General features: G+C 51.4%; 4 protein-coding genes across 4 annotated transcripts in view; 1 reads left to right on the top strand and 3 right to left on the bottom strand.

Moving 5' to 3' along the window:
- The first annotated feature begins 1,294 nt into the window (after window positions 1–1,294).
- Window positions 1,295–6,426, top strand: KLHDC8B (kelch domain containing 8B). Its single transcript, XM_043885195.1, has 6 exons — window positions 1,295–1,726; window positions 2,656–3,165; window positions 4,218–4,382; window positions 4,712–4,936; window positions 5,038–5,139; window positions 5,568–6,426. Exons 2-6 carry the CDS (start codon window positions 2,790–2,792, stop codon window positions 5,762–5,764), a joined length of 1,065 nt encoding a protein of 354 aa, XP_043741130.1. The 5' UTR covers window positions 1,295–1,726; window positions 2,656–2,789; the 3' UTR covers window positions 5,765–6,426.
- Window positions 6,427–7,165: 739 nt separating this feature from the next.
- C24H3orf84 (chromosome 24 C3orf84 homolog) lies at window positions 7,166–16,001 on the bottom strand. Its single transcript, XM_043885692.1, has 4 exons — window positions 15,969–16,001; window positions 14,662–14,865; window positions 7,996–8,052; window positions 7,166–7,586 (listed from the first exon to the last, which is right to left on the bottom strand). The coding sequence occupies exons 1-4, from the start codon at window positions 15,999–16,001 to the stop codon at window positions 7,170–7,172; spliced, it is 711 nt and encodes a 236-aa protein (XP_043741627.1). The 3' UTR covers window positions 7,166–7,169.
- On the bottom strand, window positions 9,862–11,081 carry LOC122682472 (PRELI domain-containing protein 1, mitochondrial). The gene has a single exon (XM_043885201.1). The coding sequence runs from the start codon at window positions 10,906–10,908 to the stop codon at window positions 10,249–10,251; it is 660 nt and encodes a 219-aa protein (XP_043741136.1). The 5' UTR covers window positions 10,909–11,081; the 3' UTR covers window positions 9,862–10,248.
- Window positions 16,002–20,320: 4,319 nt separating the features above from the next.
- C24H3orf62 (chromosome 24 C3orf62 homolog) overlaps window positions 20,321–20,689 on the bottom strand; it is a 37,272-nt gene continuing 36,903 nt past the window's right edge. Inside the window, exon 4 of the mRNA XM_043885199.1 lies at window positions 20,321–20,387. Coding sequence (XP_043741134.1) covers window positions 20,336–20,387 — 52 coding nt within the window. The 3' untranslated portion in view covers window positions 20,321–20,335. The remainder of the gene's footprint in view (window positions 20,388–20,689) is intronic.

Raw genomic sequence — 20,689 nt, 5'->3', positions numbered from 1 at the left:
TAAGAGAAGATGACTTCAAGAGTTTGATGGGAAGGAAGGGGACACTGGAGGGACTTTGGGTGCTGGGAGGTAGCTAAAGGTAGGAGGCCTTCATGTGCTTAATTGCTGGAAAGGAGAGGGGGAAGAGGCCTGGAAAGGGAATAGTGAGAAATGTGAGAGGGTGTGCAGGACAGTGTGAATACTCTAAGGAGGAAGGTACCAGTGGTTTGAGTGAGGAGCATGTTGAGAGAATGGAGTGGGAGGATGGAAGCCTTCTAGCCAGGATCTGCAACCAGCCTTGGCACCATTTCCCTGCCGGCCCTCTAACTCCATCTGCCAGGGCCTGAAAGGGACTGAATACTCTCTGGTCATGGAGAAGGCAGGCTAAGGTATTCATGCCCCGGAGCTCCTCTCAGCCCATTTCTGATGGAGGTTTGAGAATCAGTACCTTAGCAACCCTTGCTCTGATTGGAACAATAATGTGAGGCCCATGGTTCTACACTGGCTCCCAGAGTCCCCAGCAGGATTTGGTCCCAGTTGCCCACAGTGGGAACTTGCTTGACACACCCTTAATTGGCTGGTTTCCCTGTCTTCTTGCCACTTCCCTGCTGGTGCTTCTTGTCCTCATTTCCCACACTAACTATGTGCACTTGTGTCTCAGTCTCCAGGTGTGCTTCTGGGGAAAATGAGGCAGACTGTCTATAAAATAGGGACAGGATGGTAGCAAGCACAAACATCCATGAGGACCTCTGCTCTTAGGTGACCACTGACCTGTACAAATGGGCCCCAGCTCACAGACTCAGCCAGTACTCTTAATGCTCAGAAGATAGGATGAGCCAGGGTCTGGGTCTAAGGTAGGTTGGCCTCTGTCACACCAACTTGCTTTCGCCTGACCCCAGAGTTGGCTAGAGGCAGACACAGGACCGTGAGGATGGACAGTCACAACGTGCCTAGGGTCCCAGAGTAGCCCAGGCCTTAGGCCCCACGGGACAAGCCCAGAGTGACCTGCCTGGGAGGTCCGCGGCCTCTGATTCTTCATCCTTTGCTCAGGTACACTCCCCCACACGAACTGTCCCCACCCAGACCTGTGGAAGGGCCTGTCAAGGACTGAGGCTGGCACCTTCTGCTCCTCCACCCACGGCTAGCCTCGATGTGCATCACACAACCTCTTCTGTGCCCTGTTCGAGCTTGGGGAAGGGAGACCCAGCCATTGCCCACGCCAAAGGCCCAGGCCATTCCCTAAGAGGCCTCAAGGGGGCGCCGCCGCGAAGCCTGTCGTAGGCTCTTGTGAGCGCAGTAGCGGTGGGCGGGCGCCCGCTCCCTAATTCCCCAGGTTCTGCTGGTCGGCCCCTTCGCGGGTGCTCCCAGGCTGGGTCCCGCTCAGAACCGCCCGCATCCTACACGGGTCGCGAGGCCCATCGCCGCGTCCTTTCTCCCCGCCGCCCGAGGTCGGACCCCAAGTCCTGGGCAGGCCCAGTGTCCACGTGTCCGCTTGTCTGTTCACCCGTGTGCCGGTGACCATAGGTCGGTGCGCCCTGCTCCGGCCACGGCAGGTGCAGGGTTAAAGCAGGGGGGAAGGGTTTCCCGAGTCGGGAGGGGGGACGAGGGGCGGACCCCGTCCAGCCCCGCCCCGCGCCGGAGCAGAGCCTGAGCCCCGCCGGCGCCCGGCCTCAGCCCCAGCCAGAGCCGGCACCAGCGGAGCCAGAGCCGTGGACCCTGCGCCCGGCGGCGCCGGAGCCCCGGCCCGGTGAGTCCCGCGGGAGCCGCGCTCAGGGGAAGTTTGGGGCGCGGGGTGTAGAGCCCCAAGCACGCTTGTCAGGACCCGCCCCCCCGTCCCCCCACCTCCGCGTTACCCGAGCTGGAAGTTTGGGGCCAGGAGGCCCTGGCGCCAGGGGTCCTAGGAATATGGACCCCCCTTGGGAAAGGAGAAGCCTGGGAACTTGGGGATCAGCTGTAAAGTCCAGCTATCCATTCCTGCTGGCAACGCCCTGGACTCTGGGAACCTAGAGTCCAGTCAGTGCTCCTAGGTTCCCCAAATCACCTTCCTCCCCTTTCCGGACATCAAGAAGGCTGGTCTCTGGGGACCTGGCATGGGCAGACCCCTGAGGATAGACCTTGAGGGGAAATGTGGAACTCTGGCCTCCAGCCCCTCCCCTCCCGGTTCCACCACCGTGATATTGGTCTTTTGCCTAGGAATGGATGGACTCTATGGGATGATTCCCAAATGGGATGTAAGGATACCCTGGAGTCTGATCTTTGGCAGTAGGTGGGAGACCCCAATGGCTATCCAGAGCACCCTGGAAGCCAGTAAAGGGGAGGGTCCAGTCTAACTCCACCAGTGCAGAGCACCAGGGTGTGGACTGTTGAGGGGAAGGGAACCGGGCTGGTGTGGAAAGTCCTATCCTAGTTACTTTACCTCCCACCTAGACCTGGATTTAACTGGGGAGCAACTAGGTGAGGGCAAGGTATGGGAGAATTCCTCGAGCCCCAGAGGCAGTGGGGAAGTTGCCTGGGTAACTGGGAGACTGCCCTCCTTCCCACTCCGGGAGGGAATCCACATCAGTGTGCTAGCCAGTGGGGGTGGGTCCTCCCTCTGCTTTTCCCACCAGCAGTTTGGGGCCAGGGTGCTCATCAGTATCAGTGGCTCTGACTCTTCATTTTCCTTCTCTTCTGTAGGTGAAGACCAAGTCCCTGGACTGGCCCCACACTCCCTTATAGCCCCCGTAGAGTCAAGATGAGGCCCCATCATGCCCTTCACTGAGGCCTACAGCCTGAGCAGATAGCATGGCCTGCCACTGTAGGTGAACACCATGGCTACAGGAGGAGGCCGGGCCTTTGCTTGGCAGGTGTTCCCACCCATGCCCACCTGCCGGGTATATGGCACAGTGGCGTACCAGGATGGGCACCTGCTTGTGTTGGGGGGCTGTGGTCGGGCTGGACTGCCTCTGGACACTGCTGAGACATTGGATATGGCCTCGCACACGTGGGTGGCACTGGCACCCCTGCCCACTGCCCGGGCTGGCGCGGCTGCTGTGGTACTGGGCAAGCAGGTGCTAGTGGTGGGTGGTGTGGATGAGGGCCAGAGTCCGGTAGCTGCTGTGGAGGCCTTCCTGGCTGACGAGGGCCGTTGGGAGCGTCGGGCCACTCTCCCTCAGGCCGCCATGGGGGTTGCAACTGTGGAGAGAGGTGAGTGGCCTCCCAGGGAAGGTCCCTCAGGTGCCCCAGCAGCCTCCATCCTTTCCTGACCTGGTCCCTTTACCTTCAGAGGTTGGGTGGGAGCTGTACATTTTGCCTGGGTGCCCTGGACATGGATTTGCCTCCTGTAGCCTTCTGTACCTAGTTTTGAGCTGGGCCAGCAGCAGCCTTAACTGCGTTTTCCAGCTGTGAGCTGAGACTCAGAGCCCTGGCTAGCCGCCAGCATGATGGGAGGGCCAGGCCACCTCTCTGCCCCATTCCTCCTCTCTGAGAGACCAGAAGGGGTGGCCAAATAGCTCCCATAGTTATAAATAGTCTGGGAGGGGGGGGAGGGGAGCAGGGCCTTGGCTCAGAGCCCAGCGAGTGCTTAAATTCCTCGCGCCACACAAACAAACCTGGGAGAGGAGATGGACAAAAGCCAAGCTGGCCTGGAGGCAGTTGCCATGGAAGCCCTTAGCTGATGGGCCATCTCCCCAAGGCCCTCAGACATGCCCCCAGCTGACTCTGAGGGTGTCACAGGGCACGAACCTTCTCTAGTGAGAGGACAGGGTACAAAAGTGCTGGCAGAAGGCTCATGGATAGCACCCTCATCCTGCAGGCCCAGGCTCCTTCTCCCAGTCCCCCAGCTGATCCCCAGAGCCCCCTCCCCAGTCTGAGCTCCCTGTTGAACAGATCTCCATATGGCCCCCACCTCTGGCTTAAACCGACCCCCAACCTTCTACCCCCATGATAATTCCCACCTTGTGGCCTCTAGGTCTGACCACCGTCCTGCTTGGATGCCAGACTTGGTTGCCATAGCGTCTCCAGGGAGACGGAGACGGATTATAATTAGATCAACTGCCTCCTGCTCTTCACTTGAAGGGGCCCTGGCCAGAGTGTGGATCCTAGCTCTCCCATCCCCCACACCACGCAGGCAGGAGGGTGTCTGCTGCTAGAGAGGGGGTACTGTAAATAGGTGTGTCCCAGGCCTGACCAGGGCAATTGTCAGGGTGGAGGACTGTGGCCAGGCCCAGGGATAGTCTGTATTACTCTTTTCTCTGCAGATGGTATGGTGTATGCACTGGGGGGAATGGGCCCTGACACGGCCCCCCAGGCCCAGGTTCGGGTGTATGAACCCCGCCGGGATTGCTGGCTGTCGCTGCCCTCGATGCCCACACCCTGCTACGGGGCCTCCACCTTCCTGCATGGAAACAAGATCTATGTCCTGGGTAAGGACCTGGGGATGTGCCAAAGTGGCTTGAGGTCCAGAAGCTTCAAATGTATCCCTATAGGTTAGTCTGGGATGGTGGGACAAGAGCCCTTTTGTTGGGTTGAGTCAGGGTTGCTCTGAGGTGCTTTCGGTGGCCCTGCTGAGGCTGGAAAACCAAAGCCCAGCGCCAGTGGATCTTCGGGGTTGATCCATGCTCTGGGGTGCACACAGCTGGGTATGGGTGGCTGGGGCGGGCAGTGGTGAAGGTTCAGCAACCTGGTAAAAGAAGGGCCTGCCAGGCCCACCCCCACTAGGGCCGCCTCCCAGGTGCCCCAATTCCATTGGCAGGGGGCCGCCAGGGCAAGCTCCCAGTGACTGCTTTTGAGGCCTTTGATCTGGAGGCCCGTACCTGGACCCGACACCCAAGCCTGCCCAGCCGCCGGGCCTTTGCCGGCTGTGCCATGGCCGAAGGCAGCGTCTTTAGCCTGGGTGGCCTGCAGCAGCCCGGGCCCCACAATTTCTACTCCCGCCCACACTTTGTCAACACTGTGGAGATGTTCGACCTGGAGCATGGTGAGCAGTGGTTGGTGTGGGCTACCCTCCCACTCTCCGTGGGCTGGAGGGGTGCAGAGTGAGTGAGGGGGCTAGCTCTCACCTCCTCACCTCTCCTGCAGGCTCCTGGACCAAGCTGCCACGCAGCCTGCGCATGAGGGACAAGAGAGCTGACTTTGTGGTTGGCTCGCTTGGGGACCACGTCGTGGCCATTGGGGGCCTTGGTAAGTCTCTGTGGGGCTTGGGGCAGGAGGGGAGCCCGAGACAGGAAGCAGTAGCCCTCTGCCTGAGTACTACCTTCTGCCCTTCTCTAGGTACTCCAGGGGTCAGGACTTTGAGTTATCCTTTCCCAACCAGTCAGTGGGTGGTCTACCTGGCTCAGCCTTTGGGGTGTCTCTCAGCACCTAACTGTGGGTTCTGCAGCAGCAGGGGCCCAGAAGATAGAAACAGGACAAATGACCACTGAATGAATGGAGAAGTAGGAGTGTGAATGAATAGATGAATGAGTAATGAAATGGGGGCAACGGGTAGCAAGACCCTGGGTATCCCGTCCTGGGGCAACGCATGCTGGGCCATGCTGTGGGCTCAGGGAGCAGACGAGCTACAGCCCCTGCAGCCTGTGCCCTTTACACACTCTGTCTCCTTCTGGCAGGAAACCAGCCGTGCCCCCTGGGCTCTGTAGAGGCCTTCAGCCTGGCACGGCGCCGCTGGGAGGCACTGCCAGCCATGCCCACAGCCCGCTGCTCCTGTTCTAGTCTGAAGGCTGGGCCTCGGCTGTTTGCCATCGGGGGTGTGGCCCAGGGTCCCAGTCAGGCTGTGGAGGCACTGTGTCTGCGTGATGGGGTCTGAATGCCTGATGGGACCTGTCCACAGGAGCAGTTCTGTGCCAGGAGCGGGTGTCTGTGGTTCCTTTCGCTGCTGAGAAAGCTCACTGTGGCTCTGTGGGATGAGGGAGACACAGGGCGGGGCACTTGAGACACTGCCCCTGGGACGTGGGGGTGGCCTTCATCTTTAGCGCAGGACACACACACCCTTCTTCCCACCTTTACTCCCATCCATTCGTGGACCATGCCCAGCTCCACCCTTGCTCTGGAAACTACTGGGCCCTCTGACCAACTGGGAAGTGGGAGAAGGCAGAGTTGGCCTCCCGCCCCACGGCTCGGTGCCCACCTGGAGTTGATCAGGCCCACCCCAGTGGCTATTCCTGAAAACTCCTCGCTGTCAGCCTGCCCGGAAGGCCCCCATGGACCCAGAAGAGTTCAGAGAGGGCAGGAACACAGAGGGGTGTAGGCGTCGATGTGGGGACCTCCAGAGGGCCAGAAGAACATTGACTGTGGGCCCTTCACACTGCTGGCTGTGTGACCTCGGGCAAGTCACTTCACCTCTCTGTGCCTCAGCATCCTCATCTGTAAATGGGGACCTCGGGGACCTTCCTGCCCTGCCTACCTCACAGGGCTGTTGTGAGGACCGAGGGGGTTCAGATGTGGAAGTAAAAGTGCTGCTAACTCCGGCTTGTGGCCTCTGCTGTGGACTCTATGTTACCCCTATGTTACCTATGTTACCCCTATGTCCTTGGCTCTCTTCTGGGGACCTCAGTTTTCCCAGGAATGAGGGTCTAGAGGAGCCTTTAGGATCTGGCCTCAGCCCTCAAAGGGTTCTGGTGTCTCAGCCCCACCTAAGCCTCTGGTCCTCTTCTGTGACTTAGGATGACCACCCTCTCCCACTGCCCTGGGTGTTAGAGCTCACAAAACAAATACCATAGAATTAAGATGACCTCCAGATCCATGTCACACAGCATCTCCTCCAGGCCTCTGCTCACCTCCATGGTGGTGGTGGGGGTGGGGGTCCAGTGGGGGTCGGGTCCCTCTGTCCTAGCTGTGGGGAAGCTGTCTCTTAGGCATGGCAGTGTGGCCACTCACCAGACGCCCTGGAGGCAGTAGTCTCCCAAAAAAGCAAAGCTGCCAGCCCTGGCCTCCTCCTCCAGTCTTTGCTGCCCACCAATAGGGGCTGCTGACTCTGCTTTCCCTGCAGCCATACTGACTGCAGGAGGTTCACGGTTGGGTTTGTGGCCAGAACGGATTTGGGGTCCTGGAACCCACCTGCTGTGTCCAAGGTAACCCTCATGGATTGTTAGCCTGGGACGTTAGCACAAGGCACCACGGCACAAGCAACAGAGGAGGCAGGCGGAGGGCCCAGCTTACTGTTCTCCAGCCTCTGAGACCTCTTGGGCTGCAAGCACAGATGGGCCTCTGGGTCAGCCATCCTTGTTTAATGTTCTGGACCAGTTTAGACACTCAGAGACCCCAGCGTGAAGATAATGCTGCAGCAGCTTGGGTCTGGGGATCCCCGGGAGGTCAGGCAGCGTGTCGGTGACTGGGGTCTGGGGGCCCACGTTGTCGCTGCCACAGTGACCACCCCGGGAAGGCTGGCAGAAATTCTGCTGGTAGGTGGTGTTGACACGGGGAGGCTGGATCTGCACAAAGTGGACAAGGCGCTGGGGGAAGTCCCTGAGTCCTGGCCCGGACCGGAATTGGGTCTGGTAGGAGGATTTGAGGGGCCGCAGCTGGCGCAACTCCAGTTCACAGGGTGCCCAGCGCAGGAAGGTATGCTGCTGCCACAGGCGCTCCAAGTCTTTCCGCCTTCCGATTCCCTGTAGCAGGCAGTAGGGCCCCTTCTCAACGGTATGGGCCCTTGGCCCACAGTCTTGGCACCAGGCGATTCCTTGGGCCCCTCCTATACCCTAGCAGGCCTGGTGATGCCTGGCCTCCCTGGCCTGTACCCCAGCCTCTTTGAACTGCATCCCAGCCATGCCTTCCTTTCTAGAGTGAATAGAGCCCCAGAAAGTCAGTGGCCCCTAGGATATTTGCACATTTTCAGGCAAACTGATGGAGGAAGCCAAAGCAGAGGGACCTCTGTTTGGGGAATGGCTGTTTGCCAGAGAAACGAGGTTATCAGGCAGACAGACACTCCTCTGGATAAAGGAGCCTGCTCTGCCCACCATGTCTTATTCCCTCCACCCTACCTCAATTTCAACCTAGGCTGGAGGGCTGCCCATTCTCCTTCCTCTCTCCAACACTCACCTTGTCGAAGGAAGTGCGGTTGTCATGCTTGGAGAAGAAGTGTTGCTGTGGTGGTTCCTTGAAAGACAGAAAGAAAGAGGGTGAATGGGGAAAAATGATGCTTAGCTGTCCCTAAGATGCTACCTGAGGGTCCCATAATGGAGAGAAGTTGCCAGGTGCCACCACCCCTAAACTGCCAACATCCTGAAAGGGCAGATACAAATTAAAGCAACAGCTTATTCCTGGAGCATCTCATCCCAGCACTTGCCCCCAAAGCAGAAGCCTTTGGGGTCTCTGATTGAGAGAGGGGCTGAGGCATCTTACTGGACATCCTTCATCAGTGGGGCAGTACTTTAAGTCTCACACTGGGCCTTTAACCCTAGGTTGTTCACGACTAGGCTCCAGCTCTCTCCTCTTCTCTTTTACTCTCTAATCAGTGACCCAGGCTCTTGGCCCTAAATATTATACTACCTGGAAACCGACATTTCTCTTTATAGCTTGAGCTCTCTCCTGAACTTCAGACTAATTAGCCAACTGCCTGCTCCATATTTCCATGTAAATGTCTAATGGACATCTCCAAACACATGTCTTGGTTCTGGGTCATTCTGCAAAACCACCCCACCTACAGCCTCCCCCAGCTCAGGTCATGGCAGTTAGATCTTGCCAAACACCCCAGAGGCCCCTTGATTCTTCTCTTTCACACCCTGAATCCAGTGTGCCAAGAAATCCTATGGATACTTCCTTCAATATGTACCCAGATCAGACCACTTCTCATCATGGCCACTGCCTTCTCTGGTCTAAGCCACATTCTTCTGATGCCTGAATACTGCAAGAGCTTCCCACTTGGTGTCCCTGCTTCTAGCCTTGCCCCTCCAGCCTCCTGTCCTCTTAGCAGGCAGAATAACTCTTAATATGTAAGTCAGATCACACTCCTGGTTTGCCAAAAATCAATAGTTCCTCATGTTTATAAAAGTCAAAGTAAAAAAAAAAGGTCAAAGTCATCATAGTGGTCCATGAGACCCACATGATATTGATTTCTTCACTACTTCCAGTCACACTGCATCCTCACTGCTCCTCAAACACACAAGCTACTTCCACCTCGGACCTTTGAACTACCTCTTACTTCTGCCTGGGACTCTTCTCCTGGCTGGCCATGACTCCTTCTCACCTGTCACTTGGGAGGCCTTCCTTGACCACTAGAGTTCCATCGCCCCAACCCTGCATTTTTCACCTTCTAACATATTGTATGACTATATATATTGCTATTCATCATCTGATGCCCCTGACTAGAACACAAGTGCCTCATGGGTAAGGTCTGTCTTACTCACATCTGTAACTCCAGGACTGAGCTTGGCACTGTGCTCAATACATGTTTGCTGTTAAATCAATGAACAAGGACAGGGACTTCCCTGGTGGTCCAGTGGTTAAGACTCTGAGCTCCCAAGGCAGGCGGCCTGGGTTCAATCCCTGGTCAGGGAATGAGATCTCACATGGGAACTAAGAGTTCCCATGCCACAATTAAAGATCCCACATGGAATAGTGAGGGGCTTTCCTGGTAGCTCAGCTGGTAAAGAATCCACCTGCAACACAGGAGACTTCCTGGGTCAGGAAGATCTGCTGGAGAAGGGATAGGCTACCCACTCTAGTATTCATGGGCTTCACTTGTGGCTCAGCTGGTAAAAAATCTGCCTGCAATGCGGGAGACCTGGGTTTGATACCTCGGTTGGGAAGATCCCCTGGAGATGGGAACAGCTACCCACTCCGGTATTCTGGCCTGGAGAATTCCATGGACTGTATAGTTGCAAAGAGTTGGACACGACTGAGTGGCTTTCACTTTCACGTGCTTCAGTGAAGATCAAAGATCTTTTTTTTTTTTTTTTTGGGGTGCGACTGAATTCAACAAGTATTTATTGAGTGCCTGTTACACGCAAGATTTTGTTTCAGATACTTGGGACACATCAGAGGATAAAACAACGGTCCCTGCCCTCATGGAGCTCACAGTCTAGCATTTACGACCACTTCACCTGGATGCAGTGACCCTGGGCAAGTCACTGCCTCTGTCCTCGGCCACCCGATGCAGGAGTAGGGAGGCCCAGCTCAGACACAGGGAACTGGCCGGCTGTGCTGGAGATGCCAAACAGGGCCCCTGCCCTCAGCCCACCACCCAGACAGTCGAGAGGGCTAGAAGCTGGCTTTTAATGATAAAGTACAGGAGGCGGGGGCACGGACTGGCGCCGGTAGTCTGCTAGGCTGCTGCCTCGGGGCCTGGGCCGGCTACACGAACTGCTGCTGCTGCTGCTGCTTCTTCGTGGCTGCCTTGCTGGCAAGGTCCTTGGCCTTCTCCGTAGCTGCCAGTGCCGTCTCCTTGGCCTTCTCCTTGGCTTCCTTGGCTGTTTCAACAAGGGTTTTGGGAGGGGCCTCACCTTGCAGCTTGGCCAAGATGTATTCAAAACCCTTCATAGTCTTGGTCACGTTGCTTTTGAACCGCGCGAGACCAAATTCCTGGACAGCTCTGGAGACACCAAATAAGCTAGAGGAGACCCAGGCTTCCCGGCGGATTTCGGTCCAGCCGCTGTTATCAGAGTTCACACGGTAAACACATCGTTCCTCCACCATCATCAGCCGGGCGTGGTTGATGTTCCAGGTGAAGGTGGTCATGGTCTGGTTTTGTGGGTCCACAATAGAATCCTCCAGGATGTACACTGAGTGAGCAACATTGGCAGGAAATAGTCGCTCAGCCCAGCGGGGCATCCTGTTCGTCTTGGTCAGGAGTCGTCGGGACAGGAGCTTCTGGTCAGAGGTCACCTCTCGGTGCACTATGTCTTCCGTCAAGACATGTTTGCTATAGGGATTCGGGTACCGCTGCCAGAAGGCAGCGAACACTTGGTCCCAGGAACTCCGTAGCACGCTCTGGCCCAGGAAATACTTCACCATCGTCCCGGCCGGGGCGGGCTCAGCGCCCGAGCAGCATCAGGGGTGCGGAGCCCGAGGGGCACGCGGAGGCCAGGCTGGAGCTCGACGCTTGGCCGCCAGGCTAGCAGCAGATCAGTCGCTGCAGCGCCGCACCCAACCAGCCTCCACCAACCCCGCCGCCATGAGGAATTATCGGGCCCTTTTTTTTTTTTTTTTTTTTAAATAAGATAGATCTTTCATGCTGTAACTAAGACACAGCACAGTCCAATAAATAAATAAATGGTTTTTAAAAATTATTTTAAAAAAGAACCTACTATATAGCACAGGGAACTCTAAGTAATACTCTGTACTGACCTATATGGGAATAGAATCTAAAGACGAGTGGATATATGTATAAATGTAACTGATTCACCTTTCTGTATAGCAGAAATACCACATTGTAAATCAACTCTACTCCAATAAAAATTATTTTTAAAAATAGATTTTTTTATGGATTTTTTTTTGATGTACCACATGGCTTGTAGGGTCTTAGCTCCCCAACCAGAGATTGAACCCCGGGCCCTCAGCAATGACAGCATGGAGTCCTAACCACTGGACCATGAGGGAATTCCAAGATTTTATAGATTTAATACACAAATGGGAAATCTGAATGAGAGAGGTGGATTACATCCGTGTCAATGTCCTGGTGGTGATAATCTACTATAGATTTGCAAAATGCTACCACTGAAAAAAAAAAAAATGCTACCACTGAGGGAAACTGGGCAAACCATAAAAAGGATCTCTCTTTACAACTTCTTCCAACTGCTTATGAATCTACAGTCATCTCAATGCTGCTGCCGCTGCTGCTGCTAAGTCGCTTCAGGCGTGGCCGACTCTGTGCGACCCCATAGACAGCAGCCCACCAGGCTCTGCCATCCCTGGGATTCTCCAGGCAAGAACACTGGAGTGGGTTGCCATTTCCTTCTCCAGGGCATGAAAGTGAAAAGTGAAAGTGAAATCGCTCAGTCCTGTCCAACTCTTCCAGACCCCATGGACTGCAGCCTACCAGGCTCCTCTGTCCATGGGATTTTCCAGGCAAGAGTACTGGAGTGGGGTGCCATTGCCTTCTCCGAGTCATCTCAATAAAACTTCAATTAAAAAATCTAGAGGTCTGGGGCATATTCCAACTGCCGCCCCCCCACCCCCGATTGTTCCTGCATCTCTATCCTCATACATGAAACTGTACACAGTCCTAGAATGTGGATGCCTCAGCTACTGAAGGCAGCTCTGACTTTGAAAACTCACTATTCTTACAGTGACAGGATAATCTATCAACTCCCACTGACTTGAGTTTTATTCTCACAACTGTGGGAATCTGGTGAAAAGTGCAGTCATTTCCTCTCCACCCAGGCAGTTCAGAGTATTCTTGTCCCCAAGAAGAATTTCACCTGCATCTTTGCTTCTAAACCACCGAGGGCTCCCTTTCCATTTAGGTAGTAAAGCTCATGGCCTCTGAGCAGGTAGGGCTTGGGCTAGGATACAAGCTGAAGAGTCCTTGGGGGAGAAGTAGGTTTCCTGGGATGGATCAGTGTTTGCCTGTGGGAGGGCGAAGAGCCCCTGTGGAGGCTGAACAGTGTGCAGCTAGAGGGGTACTGAGTTGGGGGGGCCTCTGTGGCAGACTGAGGTGTGGTGGGGGTGAGACAGACAGGGACACACAGCAATCAAGATACCACAGGACCTGCCTCCAACCATGAGCCCCTGGCTCTTTGGTCTGACCCGGAGAACAAACAAGCCCAGGATTACATTTCCCAAGAGTCAGGCAGGTGAAGGCTAGAAATAAATTAGTCTGGTTTAGAAGAAAAAAAAGAGTAAAAAGAAAAAAGAATTTTCTTGCATCTGAATGACAAAATTCATACCTGCCCCAAACTAAAGGTAAATGGATGCCACATATTGGAAAGGTTTTCAACAAGAATAGCTGCAGTCAGCTAGCTGACACCTGGTATCTCTCAGCAAATAAGGGGGAAAAAATGTGCACCTTCCCAGAGCGGTTCCGCTAATTAAAACAGCTTTAGATCTAGTCAGGAGACCTAGCATTTGTACAACCTAAAGCCATGCTATTTGGGGTTGCTGATAATGCCAACATGTAACAAGTCTTGACTTGAATCAGAACAGGTCCCCAAATAGGTCCCCTACTCTGTTCCTGGGGGGGTTGAGAGGACATTCAGGTCTTTGGGGTGAGAGCTACCACTGAGGACTACTACAGACACCAAGCAGGACGTGCCCAGGTCGCCTCTGCCCCTGCGCTACCCAGATCTCATCATTCTCTCAGGGGAGGTGGCCCCAGACGAGCAGTCTGGAGTCACATTTGGGCTTAGTACGCACTGACAAACAGCCCTTCCAACTGAGCACGGTGAGGAAGCTCAGGCTCTGCGGCATGGCAGACTCTAAGACCCTGCTCCTGGCCTGGGAAAGCAATTTGTAGCGAATCCAGATGGCGGAGGGAGCAGGACCTGGCCTCCAGGGAAGCAAGAAGCTGCAGTGGGCGGGGCATGTTCCAGGCACACCTCCAGGTCCCTCCTCCACCATGCTCTTTGCCAGGAGTCTGATGTGAACTCAGTTCTCACCAGGCTGACTTCCCTCAGACCTGAACGGAAGCTGGAAAGGAGATGGAGGGGAGGGAGGAGACCTTTCTTCTCCTGGCTCCCTTCCAGGCCGGCCTCACCTGCCTATCTTACCACTTCTCTCAGGATGGCCCTCTCCACACCACTCTCTCCTGGGTTCTAGAAGCCATGCCTTCCCCTGGTTCCTTCAGGCCCAGCAGTCCTGGTTGTTACCACCCTGTGAGACCGCCATTCCCTGAAGCCCCCACACCTACCCCTTTATATGTGTACGTTCCCGAGTGCTCCCGTTTTGAGTGGGCTTTTTACTGCTGGGACACTGGCTGATGCTCAGTGCTCTCTCCTTGTCTCTAGGCCTGGAAGCATGGAGGGCATAGGAGTCCGGCATCCCTCTCCTGTTATCTGGAAGCCTTTTCCAGCCACTCTAGGCCACTTCTGCCATCACTCCCTTCCAGTCCTCCTTGGTCACACATGGAGGTGAATGTGTGCATGTGTGTGTGCCAACCAAGTTGCTTCAGTCATGTCTGACTCTGTTGACCCTATGGACTGCAGCCTGCTAGGCTCCTCTGTCCATGGGAGTCTCCAGGCAAGACTATTGGAGTGGCTTCTATAGAAGCCATGCCCTTTTCCAGGGAATCTTCTCAACCCAGGGATTAAACCTGGGTCTCCCGCTTTGTAAACAGAGTCTTTACCATCGGAGCCATTAAGGAAGCCCATGGGGGTGGATACATGCCACTTTTCATGCTGTTCTCCTGACCAGCGGAGGCTTCCTTCTCACTCCTGAGTCCTTGGACGACGAGGCTGACTGTGAGCTAGACCACTGACTTTTAGGGCATCAAGGAATTCATGCTGAAGGACAGTCGTCTGCAAAACTCAAGGCATACTTCTTGGGTTCTGGAGGCGCTCACTCCATGATCACCCATCCCACCTTGGCCCTGATCCTTCCTCCATTTAGAAGGAGCGGTGAGCAGCACTGTCCAGCCCGGTACCGGCTCTTATACACCCTATCTGTCGGGGGAAGATCTGACATTTCAGGGACGAGGGCCCAGGACTCATGCAAGTCCTGGGGATAGGCTGGCCTCGGGTGTCAGTTCAGCTGTGGTTGGGCTGAGGATGTTGCTCTTGCAGCCTAAGAGCAGCAGAATGTGGCCCAGCTGCCTGCAGGGCTGCTTCCTACCTGACAACGTTGCAGGAACACTGCTGGAGGCTGGGGCTTGGCTGCAAGGCGGTATTCTCGAGCACTGTCACTCCTGAATTGGCCTCTGTAGTGCCCATAGAAGCCACTGTTGTGCTGTAACAAGGCAGGCTTGAGGGTGAATCCCACCCCAAGCCCCCTCCCAAGTCTTAGACCTCCCAGGCTAGAAGCCTTTCCTGGGCTTTCCTGACAGAATAAAAAGAATCAGAGGAGGGGGGACACCCTTGAGAGGAGCCAGCAGAGGAATGTCTCCATCCATCATTAGAACAGTTGGCCTCAGCTGTGCTGGCCCACCTGGGAGGGTTATGTGTGTAAGCAAAGGATTCCTTCCTTCCTTCTCACCTCCCTCTCTCCTTCTCTCTGTCTCCCTTCCCTCCTTCCTCTCCTTCCTCTCTTCCTTTCTCTGTCTCTCTCTTTCTTCAGAGCATCCTAATATGGGCCGGGGACCTGCAGCAGTGAAAAGACAGAAAGACCCTGGCTCCTATGAACCTTTCTTCTAGGGAGGAAAAGACAAGTGACTAGAGTCAGGAAAGAAAGAAGCTGATGACTGGATCGAGAGTGACAGGCAGCAGGGGACAGCATCTCATGACAATGGGGGTGATACCTGAACGTGAGGAAGAGTCAGCCACATAAGGAGCAGTCGAAGAACATCCTATGTGTGAGAACTGCAAGTGCAAAGATTCAGAAGCCAGAGAGAGACTTGTGTTGGAAGAACCAAAAAAAAAAGAAAAGAGAGAGAGAGAGAGAAATAACAACAAAAAAAAGGCCTTATTGACTAAAAGATAAAAGACTGTGAGCAAGTCGAAGAGAAGTGAGGTGGTCAGGGAGGGACAAGGCCTGGATTGGATTAGGAATATGGATTCTAAGAGCAAGGGAAGACTTCAGTAATGGAGGGAACCAGATGGGTTCTGAGTTGGGGTGACTTAGGAAGCACTGAGCAGAGTTTTGAGAACAGAGACACTATCTAGTGGTGAGGTCCTTCCCTGGGAGATCTGAGAGGAAGTTCCCTTCCTTGTCCTCCCTGCATTAATAAGGGTCAAAGGTCCCTGAAGAGCAAAGATTAAATTGATCCATATTCTGCACCTATTGACAAAGTCATGAACACCTGTTTGTCACACACTTTGCTATTCTGGGGTGAACAGTGCACCATTTGAAACTGGAACAAGGGATGAACTTTCCAAAAGAAGTACTTCACCAAAAGTGGATACTTTTGGAGAGAATTTCAGAGACAAGGACTGGCAGAAGACAGAAATGAGCACCTATCAGGGGTATAAGAAGCTGTATTGTACTGACGTCATGAGGCTGACAACATGGTTGACCATGTCCTGCCAGGGAAGTCCTGTGGCCCGATCTCATTGTTCTCAATGCTCCCTGGAGAGGATAGTGTGTCTAGCCCACTCCACAGTCACAGCCCTGAGCAAAAAGAACCTGTCCTAAGCTGGCCTCTGGCCATCAAAATAGGCTTCTTATCTTTTCATCCCACTGAGGGCTTGGGTCATCCAACTTGTCTGTCCATCCTTCTACTACTTGTCAGACCTTCCTCTCTATTCAGTTTATTTCAACAGTATTTCTGGACCTTGACTGTATTCCAGGCATGGGACATAGGGCTAGAAGAAAAAAGTCTTTACCTTCAAGATGTTCCTGGTCTAGAGAGCAGTCAAACTACAGAAGTTTGGGAACATCAAACAAAAGACTGAGAATAAATGGGGTGGCAAGAGGACTAAGAGGATCACCTAATCCAGGCATGAGACCAGGACACAAGGAAGGGGGCATGGTGTCAGGAAGAGTAGGTCAGCTCTGGGGGGACCACAGAATGGCAGAGCAGGAATGGGCAGTTGGGGGGTCCTCCTCTAGCCTGGAGGCTAGATAAAACCCTTCTCACTTTACTCCCATGAATCATTCAAATTTCAGGTACTACCCCAGGGTCAGGGGCTAGGATTAATTGTAAAGTGCATTCTTACCCAGGAGCCTACTAAAGCACTTTGCATCTTTCCGGGAAAGGAGCAGAAAAGGTAAACTTTCCTCTTGTCTTTTTGAGGCTACTTCTGGAGAATGAGCATCTCAGCAGGTCAATTTCTTGTTGCTTAGTGACAAAGGGAGGTTGTGACTACACAATGCTCCCGATTGTTGAGGCAGTGCCCAGCCTGCTACCCTCTTTGTGCTTTCTGCTCTGTTCTTCTCTTTGAGAGAAACCTGCCCCTCAGCACTAAAACCTGCTCCTCAGCTTGGGAGAGTTCTTATATATGGAAACATATAAGGCTTCACAGTGGAGTCTGATGAACTCACAGTCAATGAAATACCAAAGAACATTTTAGAGGCAAATCCTGTATTTTTAAAACTGTAACCATACTGCCAGGGATATAAATTTAGAATGCATTTCATGGAGTCAGAAGAAATGCTAAAGGGACTGGTGGCTCTTAGGATAAAAATGCCGCTTCAGAATAAGGCTCCGTCAAGTTCTCAAGAGTTTGTGGTAACTGAGAACACTAACTGTTGGCAGGTGAATGTTACAAGGTCCCAAGTGAAGGAGGAGAGAACGTAACAGTGAAGCAAAAGCAGCAGCATGAAAATATCTGAGACCATGGTTCCATTCCAAACTAGCCTTAGGCAGATTATTGTCTCTCTCTTTTTTTTTTTTTTTTGTCTCTCTCATTTTTAATATAGGCATGTGAACAATTCACTCCTTTTTCTAACATGAAGAAGCTTGTGATGAGCCTCTAAAAATGTGCCAGTGAAAAGTTCAACAACAGGAAACACTCAGTAGGGCTTGTGTCATTGGCACAAGCCCTACTAGCCAGAAAGTCCACCCTATTAGTATAGTTACTCTGGAGACGCCCTCCCACATGTATTCATAACTACAGGAAGTTCACTGCTATATCTGTATAGGGGAAGAACTATAAAAAGGCTGAATGGTTATCTGGAGAACAATGAGAAAATTGGCCTATAATTACACAATAAAATATTGGAGTTGCTATAAATCTGCTACAGATACTTGAGTCCATAGAAATAAATCTTAAAAATAGTCAAGTAGTTGTAAGGGGAATTCCCTGGCAGTACAGTGGTTAAGTGTTGGTGCTTTCACTGCCAAGGGCTCAGGTTCAATCCCTCATAGGGGAACTAAGATCCCACCGATACAGCCGAAAAAACAAACAAAAAAAATTGTATAATTTGACACAATTTGATTTATGTATATACCTATGAAACATAACCACAATCAAGATAGCAAACACATCCATCACCCTCAAGTTTCTTTTTGCCCATTGGTATTCCTTCTCTAGGGTATTCATTGGCCTAAGGCAACTGCTGAGGCTGTTTGTCTTTCTATTATGATAGATTAATTTGCATTTTCTAGAACTTTATGTAAATGGAATCATTCAGTAAGTGTTCTTTTGTGAATTTGTCTTCTCACTCAGTATAATTATTTTGAGAATTATCCATGTCATTGTACCTGTCAGCTGTTTATTCCTTTTTATTGCTTAGTAGTTTTCATTGTGTGGATATGCCAAATTTCTCCTCTTGCTCTTTTTTTTAATAATTTATTTTTTAATATGTTTAATCTTTTAGAGTAATTTTAGGCTCACTGAAAAATGGAGCAGAAGGTCCACAGATTTCTCATATACTTTCTGCTTCCACACGTGTACATTTATTATAAACGCCGATCCAAGATCAACACATCATTATCACCCAAAGTCCATAGATTACCTTAGGGTTCATTTCTGATGATGTACCTTCTATGGATTTGGACAAATGTATAATATATAATAACATGTATGCACCATTATATTAGGTTGGTACATAAGTAATTGAAGTTTTGCATTGCTGAAAGTTGCCATTTGATATTGGAATACATTTTTAAATAAATGTGGTTGTTATACATCATTTTAATGTGTATTTCTTCCTTTATGTGTTTTTACTAATGACTTATTATTTGTCATTTATTTTATATTTATTTTAGACCAGGGAAATGATGTCAGACAAGAAGCAAATTCGAGCAATTTTCTAATTCGAGTTCAAAATGGTTTGTAAAGCAGCAGACACAACTCACAACATCAATGAAGCATTTGGCCCAGGAACTGCTAATGAACATACAGTGCAGAGGTGGTTCAAGAAGTTTTGCAAGAGACAAGAGCCTTGAAGATGAGGAGCATATTGGTCGGCCATCAGAAGTTGGTAACTACTAATTAAGAGCAATCATCAAAGCTGATCTTCTTACAACTACACAAGAAGTTGCCCAAGAACTCAACATTAACCAGTCTATGGTTTGGCATTTGGCAATTTGGCATTTGGCAAATTGGAAAGGTGAAAAAGCTGAATAAGTGGGTGCCTCATGAGTTGACTGAAAATTAAAAAAAAAAAAAAAGTTTTGAAGGGTCATTTTCTCTTATGCTGTGCAACAACCATGAACCATTTCTCAATCAGATTGTGACATGAGACAAAAAGTAGGATTTTATACAACTGGCGACAACCTGCTCAGTGACTGGACCTAGAAGAAGCTCCAAAGCGCCTTCAAAGCCAAACTTGCATCAAAAGAAAGGTCACAGTCCCTGTTTGATGATCTGCTGATGGTCTGATCAACTACAGCTTTCTGAATGCCAGTGAAACCATGACATTTGAGAAATATTCTCAACAAATCAATGAGATGCACCAAAACCTACAATGTCTGCGGTCAGCAATGGTCAACAGAAAGGGCCCAATTCTTCTCCACAACACCTGACTGTACGTCACAGAACCAATGCTTCAAAAGCTGAATGAATTGGGCTATGAAGTTTTGCCTCATTGGCCATACTCACCTGATCTCTTGCCAACTGACTACCACTCCTTCAAGCATCTTGACAACTTTTTGCAGGGAAAATGCTTCCACAACCAGCAGGAGGCAGAAAATGCTTTCCAAGAGTTCCTCATTTCCTGAAGCATGGATTTTTATGCTACAGGAATAAACAAACATTTCTCATTGGCAAAATTATGTTGATTGTAATGGTTCCTATTTTGATTAATAAAGATGTGCCTGAAAAAAAAAAAAAAAAAGATGTGCCTGAGCCTAGTTATGATTTAAAGTTCACGGTCCAAAACTGCAGTTACATTTGCACCAACATAATAGTATCATAGACAATAATTTCACTGCCCTAAAAACCCTCCGTGCTCCACTTATTCAACCCTCCCGCCCCCTCTAGCCTCTGGCAACTAGTGATCTTTTACTATCTTCATAGTTTTGCCTTTTCCAGAATATCATACAGTTGGAATCCTGCAGTAGGTAGCCTTTTCAAGATTGGCCTCTTTCATTTAGTAAATGCAATGGTACTTAAGTTTCCTCCATGTCTTTTCATAGCTTAATGGATAACTCTTTCTTAGTCCTGAATAATATTTCATTGTCTGGATGTATCACAGTTTATTTATCCATTCACCTACTGAAGATGAAATCTCAGTTGCTTCCAAGTTTTGGCAATTATGAATAAAGCTGTTACAAATATCTATGTGCAGGTTTTTCTGCATGCATACATTTTCAACTTTTTTGGGTAAATACCAAAGAGCATGATTGATGGATCATTGGTAAGAGTAAGTTTAGTTTTATAAGAAACTGTCAAAAACATACTCTGAAGTGGCTGTACATTTAGCATTCCCATCAGCAACGGATGACAGTTCCTGTTGCTCCATGTCCTCACCAGCATTTTGTGTTGCCAGCTTCTGGGTTTTGGCAATTCTTTTTGTTGCTGGGAAAGATTGAGGGCAGGAGGAGACGGGGGTGACAGAGGATGAGATGGTTAGATGGCATCACCAACTCAATGGACCTGAGTTTGAGCAAATTCCAGGAGATAGTGAAGGACAAGGAAACCTGGTGTGCTATAGTTCATGGGGGTTGCAGAGTCAGACATGACTAAGCACTTGAACAATTGTTGCATAGTGGTATCTATTTTGTGTTTCTCTAATGACATACACTGGTGAACGTTTTTCCTGTTTATCTGCCATCCGGTGTATCTTCTTTCGAGAGGTGTTCTGATCTTTAAAATTTTTT

This window comes from Cervus elaphus, chromosome 24 (genome assembly GCF_910594005.1).
Source record: "Cervus elaphus chromosome 24, mCerEla1.1, whole genome shotgun sequence".
NCBI classification, from domain to species: Eukaryota; Metazoa; Chordata; class Mammalia; order Artiodactyla; family Cervidae; genus Cervus; species Cervus elaphus.
The sequence above is the reverse complement of the archived record's forward strand: the minus strand, read 5'-3'. Positions and strand labels throughout refer to the sequence as shown.